General features: G+C 31.0%; 1 protein-coding gene and 1 long non-coding RNA gene across 2 annotated transcripts; both read right to left on the bottom strand.

Moving 5' to 3' along the window:
• Nucleotides 1-604: 604 nt before the first annotated feature.
• Nucleotides 605-1,520, bottom strand: LOC132252627 (diacylglycerol kinase 6-like). The gene is made up of 3 exons (XM_059741121.1): nucleotides 1,444-1,520; nucleotides 1,164-1,280; nucleotides 605-913 (listed from the first exon to the last, which is right to left on the bottom strand). Exons 1-3 carry the CDS (start codon nucleotides 1,504-1,506, stop codon nucleotides 701-703), a joined length of 393 nt encoding a protein of 130 aa, XP_059597104.1. The 5' UTR covers nucleotides 1,507-1,520; the 3' UTR covers nucleotides 605-700.
• Nucleotides 1,521-2,468: 948 nt separating this feature from the next.
• Nucleotides 2,469-8,193, bottom strand: LOC104880915 (uncharacterized). The gene is made up of 3 exons (XR_009467085.1): nucleotides 8,000-8,193; nucleotides 3,155-3,206; nucleotides 2,469-2,543 (listed from the first exon to the last, which is right to left on the bottom strand). It is a non-coding gene; the product is annotated as an uncharacterized LOC104880915 (long non-coding RNA).
• Between the last annotated feature and the right edge of the window lie 13,767 nt (nucleotides 8,194-21,960).

Genomic DNA, 21,960 nt, shown 5'->3' with positions numbered 1-21,960 from the left:
TAAAGTGAATCTAAAAACTCATAAATATGTCATGTCATACTTTGAAGGACTCTATCTCCACAATTGATAATCTACCAAATTAAATGCATGAAATTAAATAATAAAAACTTGAACTTAGTAACCAAATCTACAATTTTATATAAAACCTTGTTAAAATGGCTTATGAAAAGTGATTGATATTACAAAAGAATATAAAATCAATGATGTGAAATGGATTTTCAAACTTAGTAATTGCTTTGGTTATGTGACAAATGAAATCGAATATAAGAAATTGAAGTCAATGACAAATGGTTATGTGAATAACATCTTGGTTATGTAGAATTCTCTCATATTCAAGATTTCTTATAGTTTAATTTGTCAATCATATGGTTATGAAGTTGGCCTTTCTATAAATTTGTATAATAGTAGCTTCACCTTGACTATAAGAGTTTCTCTCATTTTGGTAATTGCTTCGATTTTTATGTAATCAATAAAATATCCATCATAAGGTTGTACAATCGAATATCTAAATCAATACCATAAAAAAGAAGTTTATATAAAGAAACCTAAATGGGTTTATAGTTTATAAATTTATGTGAACTATGATTTCATCAATATCCTCCTTCAAATCTTTTTGCTTGTATATAGATACATATAAAGATTTTATCATGTTATCCACATATAAAGGTTTAGTAGGAAATCCTCAATGAAGATTTCAACCCTATTGAGAATATTCAATAGGTGTAGGACTTCTAGCTTTGTGTTTGCATTTTGAAGTTGAAGTTGCAAGCATTCTAGTTTTAGATGAATAAGAGATTTCGATCATGTAGTTGTCATCATCAATAGGGGTATGTTGTTTCCATTTTGTCCCATCAAAACTCATGTAACTATGCTTAGCTATCCCTTTGCAAAGCTCAAAGTGAATTTGGTGTACCTGAATTGAGAAGTAAACAAGAAGAAAAACAACAAAAAATAGAAGTTAGTCTATACTTGGACATTTGAAGATGGATATTATTAACATGTTGGTTTCATCATCACTACCACTATTGTGAATCAAAACTAAAACTTCAAATACTTATCAATATTTAGCATAACATATAGTTGTAACAAAAATTATATGATCAATGTTTAAACATGTTTTAGGCCTGGTTGGATTGAGGAAAATATACATGCATAGAACTAACCTGTGCAAGACGAGTCCCATGGCCATTCAAAGGAAGAAACTTTTCTTCATGGCATGAATCTCTAAATCCTATAATCTCAAGAAGTTCATTATCCACAAAAGATGATGTAAAGTTTCTCTGAAAATTACAGTCCCATTAGAATTTTTAATAAAACTATTAAATAAAGAAAGATAAAGTTAGCTTGAATGAAACTATATATATATATATATATAAAATAAAAAATAAAAAAGTGTCTATTTTTCATCTTTTTTGATGTAAAACAAAACATTCAAAAGCTTACCTCTTTTTTTCTCCTAAAATTTGGTTTGCCCCAAGGGTTTAGTTGACTAGGGAAACTAGGCATGACAAACAGTTGACCTTATGCTACAAATGAAAAAAAAAATTAGAAATATTATTAATGTTCATTCAGACGAGAACTAAATGCTAACAATAGATCAATTACAAAAAGTAAAAGTAAAAAAAATAAAAAAATAGCCTTGCAAGATATAATATAATTAAATTTTGTATGGTCATGTCAAAGAGGATGACATTTTCAATGAATGTTGTTGTAAAATATATAAACTTGAAAATATATTTCTTATTAATGTTAAGGAGGCTATCTAGTACTGATGTATTGAAGAATTAGTATACAACAAAAAACATTTGAAAATCCTTTCATCATTTTCTTTTATTGTTGACCATGAAAAATGATTCATAACGAGATTAACTTTGTTGTGTATATTTTCTTAAGGATGGTCACAATCCATTTTAGTTTTTGAGTTAAAATTTTATGGATGAATTAAACAATTTTAGGTCTTGCTTTTCTATAAATAACTTTGGTCTTCCTTATCCTCACTCAACTTTAGTCTTTTAGTTGATTTTTAATAATTGTTGCCAAATCTTCATTAAGCTCCACTAATTTATCTAATATTCATTTAAGTTTACTTATTCTTCAAGCATTTTACATTCTTCAAACCTAAATTTAAAAGAAAACCAACTCTAGATGAAAGGTTTGAGTAATGCTCGTCCTTAAAGAAAATGTTAAACTCGTTTCTTTTTCCTTGCAATATCATTTTTTTTTCTATGTTATAAGATGTTTCTTCATTTTCATGGTGGAAATAGGGCAGGATAATGAATACTCATCACATCTACATCATTTATTCTATAATAAATTTTTGACCTTGTCTTATATCTAAAAGGCACATATGCATGAGACACCAAACAATAAAAAAAATAAAAAATAAAGATGTTGTGACACAAAGATGGAAGTTACAATGTATGTCAACCTCATGACAAAAAGGATAGAAAATAATGTCATAATTTTACCTTCGAGGTAACTTTAACTTCTTCCATTGATGTTGTTGATCCTTGATTTTAACAATTATAGGCAAAGTAATGTTCCTGCATCAATGAAGTTATTCTTCTCACATTTTTTTCAAACAATAAAAATATAGTAATATTAATATAGTAAAGAAAGTCTACACTTTTAAATATGATTATGGGAAAAATATATGATCCACACCATAACCAATTATAAATGCTTGAACAACCTTAACCAATCTTAATAAATCACGTTATGGTTTAAACAAACTTCCAGAAATCAATTGTACCCATTTATCTCAAGTTTTAGTTGAACTCACAAAATTCAAGGCTATTACATTATTATATTTTCTCTTAGTAATATATTATAGTGTTAGTCTATATTAATGACAAAATAATTGTTGGCAAACATAGAGTCACTTATTGGCATATTTTTAGTTCATTTTTCACTTATTTTAAAAATTCAAATAGTAGTATAGTCCTTGAAGAAAATAAAACAATTCTTACCTTTTACTATCATTCCATCCAAATTAATTAGCAAGTTAATAATATCCCAAAGTATTCCAAAATAGTAAACATATACCCCTTGATTATTACACTAAATTGGAAAAGTATTATAAAGCATTGAAAATTAATTAAAAATAGTAGTATAATAATATCATAATGATAGAAATTGTGCATCAAAAAGTTACCTTGGCCAAGATTTAAAGTGAGAATCACCAAAACATTCTTGAGCATCCAACCCTAATACAAATATAAGAAATATATAATGTCATATAGTTAAAGCATAGAGTACAAACAATCATCCTATTCTTATTGCATGTAATCTAATGCACAAGGAGCTAAATATTATTTGTATCCTTGTTGTGCCTAAATCTGGAAACATTCTTAAATTTATTTGGTGTGGAAAATGTTAGAAATATGTGGAGAAAGAAAATAAAGGTAAGCGTGATAAATGATTACTTAAATGTAAGCACTCAAGTCATGTAGATGACTTAATGTGATTTGTTCATTACTAAAATCATATTTTGCACTTGTTTAAAATTGAAGACCAAGGTATATACTATAGATGATAAAAATGTGATAACTAAACAATGTGAACATCCAGTTAGAATAATCACATAAATTTGACCACCTATATAGAATGAATTCGAAACATCAATATCTAACTTTTTAAGAGTACCATAAAAAAATTTAAATTCCATGCCTTTTTTACTAAGACACCAACAAGTTGATTCTAATGTGAAAAAATGAAATAAAAATCAAATCAAATTTTAACTTATTCTAGATGAGTTCACAAATTATTAGTATATATATGCTTATTTCAACCATTCTAGATTAGATTATGTGTAAGACAAACTCAATACCACAAAAACATCATACTTTTTAGTTGAGAAGCTCTTTCACCACAAAATACTCTCAAACAAAATGTCTTACATACTTCATGAGTGTTTTATATATATATATATAAAATCTACTTGGGATTAAGGGAAACCTAATTAAATTTCTCTTTTAAGCAACTTAGTCTTTCTCAACAAAAGTACCATATCCAAAATTATCCTTGTTATTGACAACTCCACCTTTTGCATATATGTATACACACATATGTGCATATCTAATTTCTCGTTAGTCTTTATAATTAGTTAAATTTTTCATTCACAATCAAGTATATATCATCCATAGATCTCTTTCCATGTGCATATATAAATTGGCTAACCCTCCTGAGTATAAGTAATGTGTAAGCCTACTATGTAAAATGCTAATAAACTTTCCTTAGAAGCCTCTAATACGTTTGGTATCAATAAGGAAGTCAGCACTATCTTTATATTAATGGAGGTATCAATAGCTTTATGATAGTATAACATTCTTATCTTCTTTTAAGAGGATTGATAACATATTTCTTTATATAGGACTTTAATCATGATGACATATTTACTTGCCTCCTATTAGGATAAATCCCTTAAAAACATGACTTGATGTAATAATAAATGGATTTCAATATTATTTAAAGATGATTTTGGTTTCGTATTCACTATCATTTTCATGCATTACCTATGTTGAGTATTTAGGCCTTGCATCACTTTCATTGTACATGAGAATACAAATGAGACAAACATAAGAGATGGCTCAAAGAAAGGAAAAAAAAAAAAATCTTTCTCTAAGAAAAAAAAAAGTACTTAATAAAATTATCTTAAGTTGAGTGTTTTAACTATGGAGGTAAAGGGCACTTTCATTTAGATTTCCCTATACCTAAAAAGAAAAAGAAAACATTGCAAATGACTCAGAGTGATTCCGAGTCTAATGATAACGAGTCTATAGAATTAACTCAAAGTGAAGATAATTGGTAGGGTCCATCCTTATTATGAAGACAGTAGGTAGCCATTTAATTTGACATCTTAAGAAACCAAATTTTATTTTGGTTTTTGTTCGCTCCATGCTGCCATTGCCAAATCCCATTTTTTACACTAGTAAAATCTTGCATTTTTTCTTCTAATAAGAGCCTGCCTATATTTCAACCAATGGAAGCAATCCTTGGCCTTCAATTATTGCATATAAATAACAGGCTTCTAGGGATCATTTGGTGAGACAAAATTCCAACCATTGAGAGTTGTGCAGAAAAGTGAGACAAGAGTAGTGGGTATCACACCTGGGAGAGTGTATGAGAAAAAAAAAATTAGTGTTCCACAAAGATATCACTAAGTGATAAAATCGTGAGGATTATGAGCATATCCTGGGGTGTGTTAAACTCAAGTAAGGATAATACTTGAGTAATATTTTGTCCCAATTTTATCACATAGTGAATTCTTTTATTGTCTTTGCCTAGTGGAGGTTTCCCTCATTATGTGGGTTTTAGCACGTAAATTAGGTGTTCATTTTTCTTTGTCACTTTTATTTTCTGTGGATTGGCACTGCCACCCATTTACTAATTTAAATTTCTAAAGGTTGACATAGCCACCCAACTGCTTATTTAAATTTCTAAAGGTTGACATAGCCATCCAACTTGTTCATTTAATTTCCTATGGATTAGCATTGCCACTAATTACTAATTGAAAATTATTGTGGATTGGCAAAGCCACTCAAATATTACTTGCTGTAATGTTTAATAGGTCACACGCATTCCTAACAACTGGTATTAGAGCATGATTAGGAAGTTCAAGTTTGGGTAGAATCATGGCCAAATATTATTTGGGTCCCATGATTAAATTTACAGCTACAAATTACTCATTTTGGGAACCCATGATGGAGGATTTCCTCAATTGCAAGGATTTATATGATCCTATTGAGGAAGATAATGCTAAGCCAAGTGAAATGCCAAGTGAAATGCCAAATGCAGATTGAAAGAAATTAAATAAGAAAACATTGGGTGTTATTTTCCAATCGGTGGATATTAGTCTTTACAACCATGTTGCCGAAGAGACGGATCCCCAAACTCTTTGGAAGAATTTGGAGAGCATGTATGAGATAAAAAACGCACAAACAAAAATTTTATTGATGCAAAAGCTGATAAATTTAAAGCTAAAGGAAGGATGATCAATTGTCAAACATTTGAATTATTTTGAAGGTTTGATCACTCAATTATCTATTGCAAGCCTTTCTCTTGATGATGAGACCCAGACATGCTTGCTACTCGGTTCATTACCCGACAGCTGGAATACTTTGGCGGTACTATGGGAAATTCAACCCTAGAAGGAAAAGTCACATTGGGTATGGTTAGAAATGGCATATTCAATGAGGAAATTCAAAAGAAGGATTTGATGGGCAATGACACACATGCCTTTGTCATGGAGAACATGGGTAGAAGTAGAAGCAAAGGACGTTATGGGCAAACAAATCAAGTGGTAGATCAAAGTCTAAAGAGAAGATAAAATGTTATCATTATGGTAAAATAGGCTACATGAAAAGGAATTGTAAATTTCTAAAACAGGGAATAGACAAGAACCAGAAGTAGGTAGATGATAGGAATACCACTACTACCACCTCTACCAGTGACAACGAGGTGACCTTACTCTACAACCAAGAAGATTGTTTTCATGTAGCAGATCAAGATGACGAGTGGATAGTGGCTTGGCGACATCTGCACACAAACAAGTACGAGGTACACATTAACATTAAAAGATGTGTGACACATTCTATGTCTACGCTTGAACCTAATTTCTATATGGATGCTAGACAAGGATGGATATAGCCACTTTATTGGTAACAACAATTGGAAACTCACCAAAGGATCTTTGGTGGTGGTGTGAGGCAAATTATGTTGCTTATTGTATAAAACACACGTGAAAGTGTGTGGAAGTCAACTAAATGCAGTTGAAGATGATACTTCTCTAGATTTATAGCATAAACGGCTGGCGCATATGAGTGAGAAAATGTTACAACTTTTGGCCAAATAGTCCCTCATTCCTATGGCCAAAGGCAATCGAACCCCTATGACTATTGTATATTTGGAAAGCATCACAGAGTTTCATTCTAGAATAATTCCAATCGAAAATTGGAGAAATTGGAATTAATATATTCTAATGTTTAAAGTACAAGGCTCGATTAATGGTAAAAGGATTCGGTCAAAAGCAAGGTATTAACTTTGATGAAATATTGTCATCTGTTGTGAAAATGTGTTTGAGTTATGATTAGAAGTATGAATCTCCAATTGGAGCAACTCGACATAAATACTACATTTTTGCATGGTGATCTTGATGAAGAAATCTTTACGGAGCAACCAGAAAGCTTCAAGGTTAAAAGGTAAGAGAACATGGTCTATAGGTTAAAGAAAAGTGTGGACTAAAACAAGCACCATAACAATGGTACAAGAAATTTGATTCTTTCATGATGAGTCAAGAGTACAAGAGAACAGTTGTAGATCCATGTGTATATGTTCGGAGATTCCTTGATGATAAATTCATCATTCTCTTATTATATGTTGATGATATGTTGATTGTAGGACAAGATGCAGATATGATTCGAAAACTAAAAAGAGAGTTATCAAAGACAATTGACATGAAGAATTTGGGTATTGCAAAGCATATCTTGGGGATGGAGATCCTACGAGATATAAATTGACAATTTTCTTCCATTTCTTATTAATTACGATGAACTTATCTCTATAGGTCTTAACAACTAAAAAAACTTTGAGGTACCATAGACTTGAGTTTAGGAAGCTAAAAAGTCATCAAATTTGAGAAAATGATGTATTTTTTATATGGTAAAGTTTTTTTAATGGTAATTATATGCAAAAGTATTGAAAAGGCAATTGAAAATAGTTTGAAACTTATGAAATTGGAGAATGTACTTAGTGGAAGTTCAAACACATAAGAGGAGCATTCAAATGGTTTGTTATGTTTTAAAGTTTCAAATTACATTTTGAATTACAAAAGCCTTGATTTTAAAGAGATATAAAAATTGGAAACTCTTCATATTTAGGGTTTAGGTTTCTTGAGTATAGATTTGTTTCTTTCAACTTATGTTTCCTAAGAACATTCATATTATAATGAATTGCACAATATTTATGAAAAAAAAAAGTATAAGCAAGCTAAACCCATTACCTATTATAAGATAGTTCCAAAATCTCCCACAAAGATCTTTGTCACCTTCCTGGTAAGATATCATCATAAGAAGTACAGATTAATAAGTTAAAAAGTCTTATCCACTTCAAGCATTAATTCAAATAATGAATTATTCATTAATTAATTAATTCTTATAAATTTAAGATTGTCTTAGAAGAAATTAAATCTTAAGGATGTTTTAGGAGAGTTGCTCACTTAGCAAAGACAAATGATTATAGGTTGGAGTCCCACCAGGAAAAAAGAGACAAAGGAAAAAAAAAAAGTTTACCAATTAAAGAAAATGCTACCATGTAGCTAGTAAAGAAAATGTGAACTATACATTTTTTACTTAACTAGTATGATATAGATCATAATCTCTCTCCCATATACATAATTTGTAATATCTAAACTTATTTAATTAAAAGAGGTGGAGCAAGTTTAAACCCTCATAAGTCAACTGAAAATGATGCCCAATCAACCATTTATACTAATGTGACTGCTATAAAAATAGGAGTACACATGTATGATATGTAGACATATTTTGAAGCACAATAGTAGGTAGCAAAAAGCAGGAGAAAGTGTCTTCACCCATTGAAATATATGTTCCACCTTTATGGGTGTTTGCTCAAAATAATGCTCGATAAACTATTTGTACTTATATGATTACTATGAAAATAAGAGTATGTACCTATGAAATGCAAATATATTTTATAGTAAAAGTACCATAGCAAATAGCAATTAGTAGAGAGTAGCATAAATGTCTTCGCTCACTAAATCTGCGTTTCATCTACTAAAATAAATTTTCTTTAACCTTAAAGTAGTATTTTAGAGAAGTTCATAAAACCTTATCAATTGTCGAGGTAAGCTAAACAAGTTGAATGGAAAATATAAGATAGTTTTGTTGTGCACCAGAGTGTAGTGAAGAAGAACCTTTGTAAAAGCAACTTGGTTAGGTCATGCCTAATTATTGGCTTGATAATTTGGTATTTAAAGAATTTCTATATATAGCTCCAATATATTGATTAACTATATTAGCATTTCATCACTACTAACCATGGTTTTATTTTGCACGCCTTATAGATTCTAGGATATGCCTCCACTCTTAAATGGGCCACTTCTCTAAAGGTGTGATATTTTAATGTAATTTTGTTATGCACTACAACATTTTCCCAATCTACTTTTATGTAGGAATTTTCATGTCTGTAACCCTAAAGACTAACCAGTTAATATTTAGGCAAACTTAAATTATGTTAGAATTAATTCCCTCTAAAGTATGCATGAACAACTACATGAAAGTCATAGTGAGTACTAGAGTTTGAAGTATATCAATCAATTCATTAGCCAATTGATTACTACCAAAAAGTGCTATTTTGTAAACCTAATTATAATGGTTTTAAGCATCTTTGAGTAGTAATCATATTCATTTAACCCAATTAATTCATTAAGGTCCTTAGTAATTGGTTTTAACCATTTTGTGGCAAGTTTACATGTTTTTATCAACTTATGAATCAATTCAAGCATGCCAAATGATGGAGGAGCTACTTGGACAAGTTACGGCAAAGCTTTGGGAAGCTCAAATTCATGAAGAACCAAGCTTTGGAGCTCCATAGCCCTTTTCCAAAGTCGTTCAAAGTATGCAAGGAAAGAACAATGGAGAAGAGGAAAACAGAGTGAAGAAAATAGAGGACAGTAGCTTCAGTCTTCTTTTGCACTTTTGGAGCACTTACCAAAGTCCATTTTCTACATGCTATATATCATTTCAAAGCTCAGGAAGTCAAGAATCCAACGCTTCAAACCGTGTACGATTTGGAGCTGAAATGAGGAAGATATGGCCTTCGGAAGCCAACTGCTCTAGGCTTGTGCGAAAATTTCGCACAACACCTTCCAAATTCGCACAGCCCATGCGTGGTGCGAATTTTCCTCTGTTTTTGCCGACTCCACTTTAGATATTTTCCTATGTATTTTTTGATGTAATTTCCTTTCTTATCCTTGTAACTAACCAATCACAAGCTTTTGCTTTTGTAAAGACTATATAAGGGGTGGAAATCACCTCTTGGAAGATATAGAACATGCGTGTTACGTTTTACACTGAGTGATATACAGAGCTCTCTCGTTTCTCTTTTCTCTTTACTATTTTATTTTCTTAGTAGCCAAACAGCCTCTGAGGGCTTTTCCTCAGAGGATGATTGGCTAAAACTTTTAGTTTCTTAAAGTATGGATGTTATGTGATGGCTTGGATGCACTCCCATGGAAATTTCTCGCACCTAGAAGGTAAGGTAGTCATTTTTCATTAATGGTTCATTAATGCAAAGTTTGGTTTTTATTTCCTTTGGACAACTTCCAACGGCCAATACTTGATAAGCTTTTGGATTTCTATCCATTAGTTATCTCCTACGAGCTATTGGAAGGTGAGGTTTTCAATTCCAAGTTTTGCATTAATCCATTAGAACCAATTTCAATGGCCATTGAAAGGTGAGTTTATCACCTGGAATGACTTTGAGTTGCCAATATTTGGTAAGCTTTTGGCTTTAGACCATTAGTTATCTCTTATGAGCCATTCAAAGGAAGTCTAAGTTGAATAACCATTGATGAAATTCACTACCATCTGTTTTGCCATTTTAAAGGATTAAAACTTGATTTGCTAAATCCATACCGGTTCGGGAAGCAAGCATCACCATAGTTGCAACCCCAACGCGAGGAGCCTATCCTGAGATTTCCAATTTGCATAAAAGCCAGAGCATAGCTATCCTATCTTTGAGAAACTTGTTTTTACACCCTTTCATTTTAGTCTTTAATTTTAGCTTAGATTAGTTTAAATCTTTCTAAAACATTTACATCTTCTTTTAAAGCTAACATCCATAAGAAAATCACCTATTTTCCTAATTTGAATATCACTTGTGTTTGCGAAAACCCTTCCCAGTGAACGATCCTAGAACCACTATGCTATAGTAGCTTGGCTACTTTAGTAATAGTATTTAAGGTATAAATTTTGTTGATACGCCTTTAAAGCTAAGCTACCATGAGTCGAATCACCAATCATTATTGTCTTCTTGCTTGAATTGGTATCTAATCCCTATATAATCTCATAAGTGATCAACAAATGTACCAATAAGTTTGCAATACACAAATAAAGTCCACATTTGATGTTAATTTCACTTATTCCATTATCAAGCTATTCATGATAAGCATGGATAAGTTTATAGTGTCCCTAATATATTTGCTGAAAAAAAAAGTCAATGTTTTGATCCAATTTACTAGTTTAATTGGATTACTTAAAAAAAAAAATGTCAATGGTAGTAATTATAATATATCTATCCATATCACAGGCTATTGGAATTAAATGTGATTGTTTAGCCATAATAGATTTAATGTATTTTATTAATAATGGAGTCAAATTTAAAACTTGTGTTGTAATATTAGAAAGTTAAATGCTATCAAACACTTAGGAATATTTAGTTATGAAAGACCATAGACTTTGTATAATAGGCACATCATAGAATTTTAGGAATTTGATTCTACACACACACACACACACACACACATATATGAATAAAAGGCAAAGATGGTGCATAGGTATTTTTCCATTTGAAGTCTCAACCAAAGAAAAAAAAAATTCAAGAATTGAAAAAACAAAATGAAGGCTTTACTTGGTTCTTAAAATCAAGGATCAAAATTTAGGAGTTAATGAAATATTAATGGTTGGATTTTTTTTTTAAAGGAAGATAATATTGATAGTAATAAAAAAAATCTCAATAGGAAGGAAATTAATTACGACTCAAAAAAATATTAAAAAAATTCCAAGAAATCATCAAACAAGTAATAATAACATATAAAATTATTTTATTGAAAATATAATATATGTATGATAAAATTGGTAATATATATTTGTGTTTATTTTGTATTTAAGTTTTTATATTTTCAATAATCACTCAAATGAGAAATATCATTGATATATCACAAATAGATATTATATTAAAGTCATAAATATTATAACAAGGGCAAAGTTGCCCCACTTGTAAGGTGTTTCCATACAAGAGGGATTTTTATATTTTAGGGGCACTATTGATGTCGTGACACGTAAAAAAAAAATACCAATGGCTAAAAACTTTTTTTAGCCATTGATCGACAATTAATCTAAAAACTTGTGACAGTAAATGACAATGATTATTGACAATAAATGATAAAATTTTATCCTTACTCAAGAAATATGTGAGGCCATGAAGGATGCATTGGAGATAATGGAAACCTCTTAAAAAAGTTAAAAAAATATTCCTATTACTTTTTCTAGAGTATTAGTAATTTTGGATCAATTAAAAGAAATATTGAAAGTTTTAGTAATTTTGGATCAATTAAAAGAAATATTGAAAGTTTGAATGGTATTCAAGTGATTGAAAAGATCCTTTCATATTTTAATCCAAGAAGTTATTATGTTGTTATCATTATTCAAAAGTCCAAAAATCATGATCCCATGACCAGTGATCAACTCATGGGATCTTTACAAGTCCATGAATAATATTAAAATGAAAGAAGAAAGAAAATTGGAGAAACTTCTTCAAATCAATTGATTTCGTGCCCAGCTGGTGTATGTCCTGTTGATTGGTGCTCAATCAACTGGTGTACCTTGATTTCGGTCCTTAGACGGGAATAATCAACAAAATTTATAACCTATATCACCATGTACTAGGATAACCTCAACTAGCATAGCATAGTGGCTCTAGGATCGTTCACTGGGATGGGTTTTCACTTCACAATTGATATTAATTCAAAGCTGAATTGGTGCTTTTTCATTTCAAGGTTAGCTTTAAAAGAAAACATAATTTTTGGTTGAAAAAGGATTGGTTTTAAGCTAACAAAAAATAAAGTAACGAAAATTACTTATAAAGAAAAGTGCTTCTTGGAGTTTTTGGATCATTGGGCTCAGGTTCCTATTGCAAAAAGGGAGTTCTGGTCACTTGAATCTTTTCCTCACATTGGGGATTTAACATATAGTTATTTCCTGAACCAGTGTGGTACAGATGCTTCCCTTTAATGGATTCAAACACTAATTCCCTATCATTGAATCATCTTGTAATGGCTCGTGCCTCTCACCTAGCATTTGCCATTCAAGGTGATCTTTAACCTTGGATTACCCGTCAAAAGCTCGCAAGAGATAACTAATGGATGTCCCCTTAGAGTCCAAAAGCTTACAAAGTGTTGGCTATTCTAGAAAATCCTACCTTTAAACCACCTTCCAAAGGATCGTAAGAGATAAACTAGTGTATTTCAATGGACGGAGATCACTTGCCTTACCAAGTGTTGGCCCAGGTGATTTTAAGGCGTTTTAAGTTAACTAAAAACATAGAAACCATTAACGGGTCACACTTTCTCTTCATTAAAAGCTGAAACAACAAAACTTCCAAATTTTGCATTCGGCACCTTACCCAGCTCCCTTCACTCCAAGAAACAAAAAGCTTAGCCACTCATCCTCTAAGGAAACATCCTCAGAGTTTGTTTGGCTAGAAATAAAAATAACGAGAAAACAAAAATGTGAAGAAAAAACAGAGCAAGTGTTCTGTAGATATATTTCTTACTATGATCCTCCTCTCGTGGATTACATATATCTTTTTACATTGGTTCAGATATATATATATATATATATATATATATATATATATATATATATATATATATATATATATATATATATATATATATAAGATATTTTCTAAGAATATCCAGATAATATCTTTAGCTGATTACAAGGAGAAAATAGAAATTTACACAAAATATCTTCAGAAAAAATCTAACTGAGTCGATTGTAAATATCTAAGGTTACACAGGTGGATTTCGCAAGTTGGAAGTGTCCATTTCACAAGAAAATGTTGATTTCGCAAGGTGGAGGTGATTTTGCAACTTAGAGATGATTTCGTAACAAGATTCGCAGTTTGGAGATGATTTCACAACAAGATTCGCAGCTGCGAAAACATAATTTGAACTTGCAAAGTGGCACACGTGTGCCTGTAGGTGGTTTCGCAGCTACGAAATTTTCACAAGATGATTTCGCAGCTGCGAAATTTTCGCTCAGCTTGGTGCGATTATCTTCAAATGGCTATAACTTCTTCATTTCAGCTCCGATTCGCACACCGTTTGAAGCGTTGGACTCCTGACTTCCCGAGATTCAAAACGATATATAGTATGTATAAAATGGACTCCAGAAAGTTCTCGAAATGTGTCCTACAGCTGCTGTCCTCTTGAATTTCTTCATGTTAGATTCCTCTTTTTGTTTTTCCTCCTTGCATTCTTGATTTGCTTTTAGCAAAAGACTGCAAAGCTCCAAAGCTTGGATTCTTCATGTAAATGAGCTTTCATTTGCTTTGCCATGGATTATATAAAGATCTCCCTTATCTTAGATTGCTTTGGTGATCAAAAAGCTATAAAAAACACCAAAACTTAACACAATTTGATTAGAAACGATTGCAAGGGTCCTTAACATACCAATTGAGTTAAAAGGTAATAACTACTACTCAAAAGTGTTTAAAAGAGTTAATTACAAGCTATAAAATAGCACTTTTTGAGTAGTAATCATCAATCTTACTTTATAATAATGAAATAAGTCAAAGTAATCTTGATGGTAGACATGGAAAATGTGGAACACATAATTACAATTCATTCAACAATGAAAAAAGTCAATATTGTAATTCTATAGAAGGATAGAAGATGGAGCAATGGAAAATGAAATGAGAGGGTAAGGTATGAAAAATATTAAATTTAATGTCACAATAGATAACATTTCTCTATTTTTCTTTATTTTTGTGGATTCTTCAAATCTTATTTGTTGATAACAATAAAAGAATAGATAAAAAGAATTAGATTAATTGTTTGGATTTTTTGTTACCTTCAAATGTTCTTGTAAGTTTTATAGCATTGTCTCATTTCATTTGAACTTTTCAAAGCAAATGACAGAGATATGTGATAAGAACTCAAACTCAACACTCTAATGGCTCTAAAAGGCTTATTTTAGTATGTTTGAGGGACTCATAATTGATCCACTACTTACTTTTGTTTTTAATACCTTAGTCTTTTATATTTGAAGTTTTTGTGAGAATTATGTAGGTCTTCAAGGTATTTTAAAGTGTGTTAGAATTTTTGGGGAGGACTTGAATGAAGCTTAAAGAGTAAGAAAACTTAAGAATTGGAGAAGAGGTATCTAAAGTAGTTGACGCATCTAAGAGGCACGTCAGATTGAGGCCACACACCTCTCAAATGGGTTAGGTAAATTGTTCACCACTTAGGGGACTCAAGTTTCACATCTCCAAGCTCATTTAAATTAGGCACCATCTCTAACTCACTTAACTTACATACCCCAACTCGCTTAAATTATGCACCACTTTCCTCCAACTAAGTAGCTCACCTTCATTAAAACCAACCTTGCATCCTTCTTCACAATTGGAACTCCTCCAACTACCACTTTTGCACACCATCTTCTCCAACATCCTATGCATGCTTCTAGTCATCTTCACCAATTGGCGCTCCTTGAAGAACAATGATGGCGCACTTCAGGGATATTCACTAGACAAGATGGTGGAAGAATTTTTACTACCATTGTATGCACCCCAAAGAATACACAAGAGCTTAGCATGCAACTTTGAAAAGGGTAAGAACTAAGTGTCAAGCACAAGGTAGAGAAGAAAGCGAGCTGTAGATGAATGACCAAGCCAATCTATGAAAGCCAAGGTGGTTGAACCAGTCACCATGCTAGCCGTAATATCATAACAACCCAACAAAGTGTTCAATTAGAGGAACATCCAAGCAAAAAAGACTTACAACATTATATATGTATATATATATATATATATATATATATATATATCTTAACCTCATTTCCAACTCTTATTGCATAAATCATGGTCCAATATTAACATATAATGAGAATCTAAAACTAAAAAGGGGAGATATTGAATTTTGTTGATGATTCTTACTCAATGAAGAATTCAAATATGTAACAATGAAAAGAAGAAATGAGTAGAGGAATATACCTTAGGGAGCTTGGAGTGTCAAATCAATTGAGTTTTTCAAAGGTCCTTAGTTAGAATAACTTCTTTACCTGCATATCTTTTATTTTCTTTTAGTTTACTTTTATGGGAAATAATTAGATTAAGTAAAGCAAGTTAAGCTTTAACCTTCTTGCTTTAATTCCACTTATGAACTTATTTGCTCAAATGACTAATTAGATGCCTTTAGATCGACAATAAAGAATCTCAAGGTCCTTGGAGAAACAAAAAGAGACATTTAGATAGATAGTAAAGAATCTCATGGTACTTGGAGAAAAAAAAAAAAAAAGTATTCCCATTGAGAATTTTTCCTTAAATCATTTTCACACATTGTGCACATCTGTTAGTGTTAAAATACTAAAGTTCCCAAGGAAGGGAAGTTGTGGCAAACTGAGGAAAATAATGATATATTGCAAAAAGGAAATGAAGATTAATAAAAAGATCTAATGCCACTTGCATCCCGTATGAGGATTTAGCGAAGCAAAAAACTTGAGAAATCCATTTCCACCACTTGAAGCTTAGTTGTAGGTCCTCAAGGGTGCTTTATCACTCAATTCCTTAGACAAACTAGTATGGGATTCATAGGCTAAGTAACAAGGATATGAGAGTGTTTGTATTCCTTTATGTTGAAAAAAATGTTGGAATGTTAAAGCAATGAGTTAAATCTAGAAGAATGAAGTTTGCCCATAGTCCAACCTAAGGAATTCAGTATAACTAAGAGTAAAGGATGCCTATACAGTTCTTGCTTTTCATTTAATTTTCATCATGTTTAGCTAGCTTTACACTTCAAGGGGTAAGTAAAGCCAAGATTTTTCCATATCCCAGTTCAAATCTCTAGTGGTTTGATTTGTGTAAGACTCAAGTAAAGCTAGCCTTTTGTAGTGGTTATAATGACCAAAAGGACTAACCATGCAGAGCAAGTATATGTTGTCATGGTTATGAGGGCTGCAAGTTAAGAAACCTTAGGAGAATGCCTAAGGGATCATAGTATTGATTTCCTTGAGTAGAGCACAAACCTACTAAGTTGAAATGAAACCCAACAAAAGCTTCTAGTTGCAAGGACCTAAACAAGAACAACTAGAGTGAGTTAATCCTTTTTAATATGGTTCCCATTCCTCTTAAGTATGTACTTTTAGGTATAAACCCTTGGCTTAGACTTGGAGTCACAAACACTAATTTAGTGCCTTGTAAAAGAATTATAGATAGAAGTGGTGATTTCAATGGATCTCTACTCTTAAAGTCTGTTTTCTATTAGTTTTTTGTTTTTTAATTTCATGTTTTATCCCATGACTTCAAGAGAAGCAATTCTATTTGGGCTCTTAAACTACATTCATACCTCTTGCTCTTTACCTTTGCTACTCTCAAGTAGAAGTCCCTATGGAGACAAGCTAACCACTATACAAGCTATTAGTTCTTTTTATTTTTGGTTCAAGGACTAAGAGTTTCAACAACTAAGTTGGTTTCATTTATTCAAGTAAAAACCTTGTTGTAAAATCTACTAAAAGCATAGGTCCTCCTAAGAAAATTGTGGTCATGATAGAGATAGAGTAGAGAGCTCTTGCAATGCTTTATTCATCTGAACTTTTCATTCAAAGAATAGAAAAAATTCATAGCTATCTTCTTCGAAAGCCTAATTTTATGTTTCATTAAACTTGGTATCTTTACTAACCTTATAACCTTTAAAGTATGAGTATCATTTCTTCACAATAAAATGAAATAGATAGATCTATTCCTGACATGAGTTGAAGCATGATAAAGAGTAAGAAAAAATAAATCTATTATTGACATGACTTGAAGTATGATAAAATATAAGAAAATATCTAATGAATTTTAAACCAAAGAGGTTGATTACATGTAGTCTACATAACATAGGATTGTCTTAGTGAAAGAATATTGTGTATCTCACACTTGAGAATTCTTTTTAAAGTATTGAATGTGCCCATGTGCCAAAAGAAACTAGTAAAAGTTAGATATCAAGAGTGAACTTTATTTTTATTTGTTATGACTCATACTCTAAATATTACAACACTAGTAGAGATTGCAAGTTTGATGAAATGTGGGATTCGTATGACAAAGAAGATGACTATGAATTTCTTCCTTTTTTTTAAGAAGAAGACAAATGAATAAAGAGTTGTAAGAGATCATTACTCCTCTTCTATCACCACCATCTACTTATGAAGACTCATCTCCATCGTCTTTATTGAAAAGTACAAATAAAAGTGCATAATATTACAAAAGCCTATAAAAATGTTTTGAGGTAAAAAGAAATAAATAAAAAATATATATTTTAATCTATTTTCTTATTATGACCAATCAATAAGGTTTGAAGAAGGAATGAAAAACAAAGAGATGGAGAGATGCTATCAACAAATGATATATGGGAGTTAAAACCATTACAAAGCAATATTAGTGGCTAAAGGTTAAAAATAAGGTCAAAATATTAATATGATAATTGATTAAAAAATTACAAATCATGCATTAGACAACTCTAACAAATTAGTGGAGAAATGTCATCCAATGGACTTTTTTTTTTTTTTTTTTTTTTTTTTACTTTTTCATCATTTTTCACGATTTTTTTCCTATTTCTTAATATTTTGGAATTCTTCAGATAATTCACTACCGCACATGAAATTAGCTCATTGTGTGTCGTGTTCTCACCATTTGTGCTCCATGTTTGGCATGAATTTTTTAGTGCCATGTTTGGTAAGAATTCAAAGGGCAAGAATGGCAAGCATCTAGCTAAAAAGATAAACTACCCTTATTACATTTTTTGTAATTATGTATATAATTATATCCATACAATTTTCAAATTTCATTGAACTCATTATCAATTATTAAAAATATAAAATACATGATACTAAAAATAATTAAATATAAAATAAATATAAATTTATGATATAACTACAAATATTTTTTTAATAAAATATTATTACACTTATACCATCATGTTTTATATAGTTTACTATTTTAATATAAAATATATTGGCAAGTTCTATATATTATTGCCATATATAAATATATATACACACACACATTTATCCTTCTATACATAGTAATTCAAATCAATTTCAAATCTCCTACTAACTAATTTATAGTTGTACATGAAGTGTTTTAAAAGGAGAAAAGTCCTAACTAATTTATAATTGTACAAGATAAGTCCTAAAAGGAGAAAAAGTCCTAACTAATTTACAATTGTATAAGAAGAGTCCTAAAAAGAGAAGAATCCTAAATTATAAGACCCAAACTTGCAACACTTCCCCTTAAATTGGTGAAAAATGATTCTTTATTCCCAACTTGCCTATAATTCCTTAAAATGTGGTATTAGCCAATCTTTAGTTACAACATATACAAGTTAGCCACGTGTCTCAATACTTGGAATTCAAATAAGACCACTATCAAGCTTATCCTTTATAAAATGTCAATCTACTTCCACATGCTTTATTCGATCATACTATAGCAGATTATGAGTGATGTTGAATGCAAACTTGTTATCACAGTAAATTCTTATAGGGTGTCTCTGCTTGATTTTAAGATCATCAAAAATAATCTTAAGCCATAACAATTCACAAATTCCATGAGCCATTACTTGAAACTCTGTCTCAACACTAGATCTTGTGACCTCTAATGGTTTTTTACTTTGCCAAGTATCAAGATATCCCCTAAGAAAAGTATAGTCTCCTAAGGTTGATCTTCTATTTAAAATTAATACAACATAATCTGGATCCATGTAGGCTTTCAGGCACAACTTCATAGCTGGTTTGAATAACAACCTTTATCAAATGTTCATTTAAGGTTGTGCATGATTCAATAAATAGCTTAAAGATGAGTGTATTTGGGATTGTGCATAAATTGACTAACAATGCTCACAACATATGCAATGTCTAGTCTAGTATGTGCTAAGTAAATTAATTTGCCCACTTGTCATTAATACATGGCACAATCTACAATCCTATCCTCTAGGGCCTCTGCTAATTTATGGTTTGGGGTTGTCCACTAGTTTGCATCCAAGTTTCTTGGTTTCTTTAAGAAGATCAATAACATATTTTGGTTATGAAATAACGATACCCTCCTTGGAATGAGCCACATTGACTCTTAGGAAATACTTTAATCTAAAAAGTTCTTTAATCTCAAATTCTCTAGTTAAATATTGTCAAAGAGCCTTATTTTCTCTGGATTATTACCAATCACAATAATATCATCCACATACACCAACAAAGTTATCACTCCCTTTAAAGTCAAATGCTTAATGAACAAAGTATGATCACCTTGACTTCATTTGTATTTCATTGCAAACATCACTTTAGAAAATCTCCTAAACCGTGTTCTTAGAGATTGTTCTAAGTCATATAAAGCTTTCTTTAATTTTCACGCATTGGCTCTACCAAGACTTTTGCAAAATCCTAAAGGAATTTCCATATAGATATCTTCTTCTAAGTCCTCATGCAAAAATACATTTTTTTTTTACATCAAATTGTTGTAAGCTCCAACCAAAATTAGCTACCAATGATAATAACACCCTTATGATATTTATAATAGCTATGAGAGCAAAGGTTGCTCAGTAATCAACCTCATAGGTTTGTGTTAGCCTTTTATTACTAACCTAATCTTATATCTTTCTAGTTATACTCAATTCTATATACCCATTTACACCCAATGGTTTCTTCCTCTTAGACACCTCTGCTATTTCCCATGTTCTATTTTTCTCTAAGGTCTCCATCTTAGCCCTCATGACTTGTCTCTAATTCTCATTATTTAATGCCTCAAAAAGGTTTTGTGGAGTGGTGATGGTGTACAAATGAGTGAGAAAATTTGTGTGGAAGTGGAAGAAGTTATCAAATGACATAAATAATGACAACAGATGCTCCTAATGGTAATGGTTAAATCAAGATCATTGTCAACATTTGAAGTACTAGGAGAGATAGAGCTATTACCTAGTCTTAGTTCAAACTCTTGAGTATACACGGGTTCAATGGTGATTGTTCTTCTTGTTGAGTAAACTTGTAATGGTTTTATAACAATAGTTTCTAGACTAATGTTAGTAGAAAGATCCAATTCATTGTTTTTTGAAAACTGATTTAATTCAAGCATTGTGGCATTAGGAAAAGATTAGATCATGTAGTCTATGTCTCCTAAGTCAATTACCCAAGAGCCAATGAAGGACAAATATGAGGCCCTTAAAGTATGAGAAATAAAAGATTGCCTTAAAGTATGAGAAATAGAAGACTTACTTGTTTGTGCCAAAGAACACATAATTATTTATTTAGAGTACCAAAAAATATCTTAGCCTTTCTATCTCTTCTTTGTTTAGTTCTCCCAATTCTTCACCATTGAAACTATGTTTTTCTTGAGGGCCTCCTTCAAAATTTGCCATAATTTCTTGATTGTGTTTTTTCCATGCTTTATTTTCCCTATTCCAATCCAAGTTTTAAGGTTTTCCATTAAGTTTCCTACACTTCTATTTGGTGTTTTAGGGCTTCTAGTAGTAAGTACACTAAAGTCCTTAACGATTGAGAATTTTCAACTTATCAAGACGCCCAGTTTCTCTGACAAGATTTAAGTTGAATTTGTTTAGCATTATAGCAACCATGGAAAAACCATGAATAAAATACGGTTCAAGCATCACACCTCTCTAATTTTCTTTAGTACAAATGATGGAGATGATTTCATTCATGGCTAGAGGCACCTCTTTTCCTAGAACTTAGACCCATACTTGGTCAAACTATAAATTGAGCCTAGCAAGAAATTCAAAAATTCATTCTTTTTCTATAATTTTTTTTGGCACTATTGCATCTTCACAGCATTTAATTTGAATGTTATGGTAGTAGTCAATTTCCTATCACAAATTCTTCATATTATTGGCAAGTTTAATTACAGATCTAGTTCCTTATTTTATAGTTGAAATGTTCACCTTGATTTGAAAATTTGAGTAGA

This window comes from Vitis vinifera, chromosome 12 (genome assembly GCF_030704535.1).
Source record: "Vitis vinifera cultivar Pinot Noir 40024 chromosome 12, ASM3070453v1".
In the NCBI taxonomy this organism is placed as follows: Eukaryota; Viridiplantae; Streptophyta; class Magnoliopsida; order Vitales; family Vitaceae; genus Vitis; species Vitis vinifera.
The sequence above is the reverse complement of the archived record's forward strand: the minus strand, read 5'-3'. Positions and strand labels throughout refer to the sequence as shown.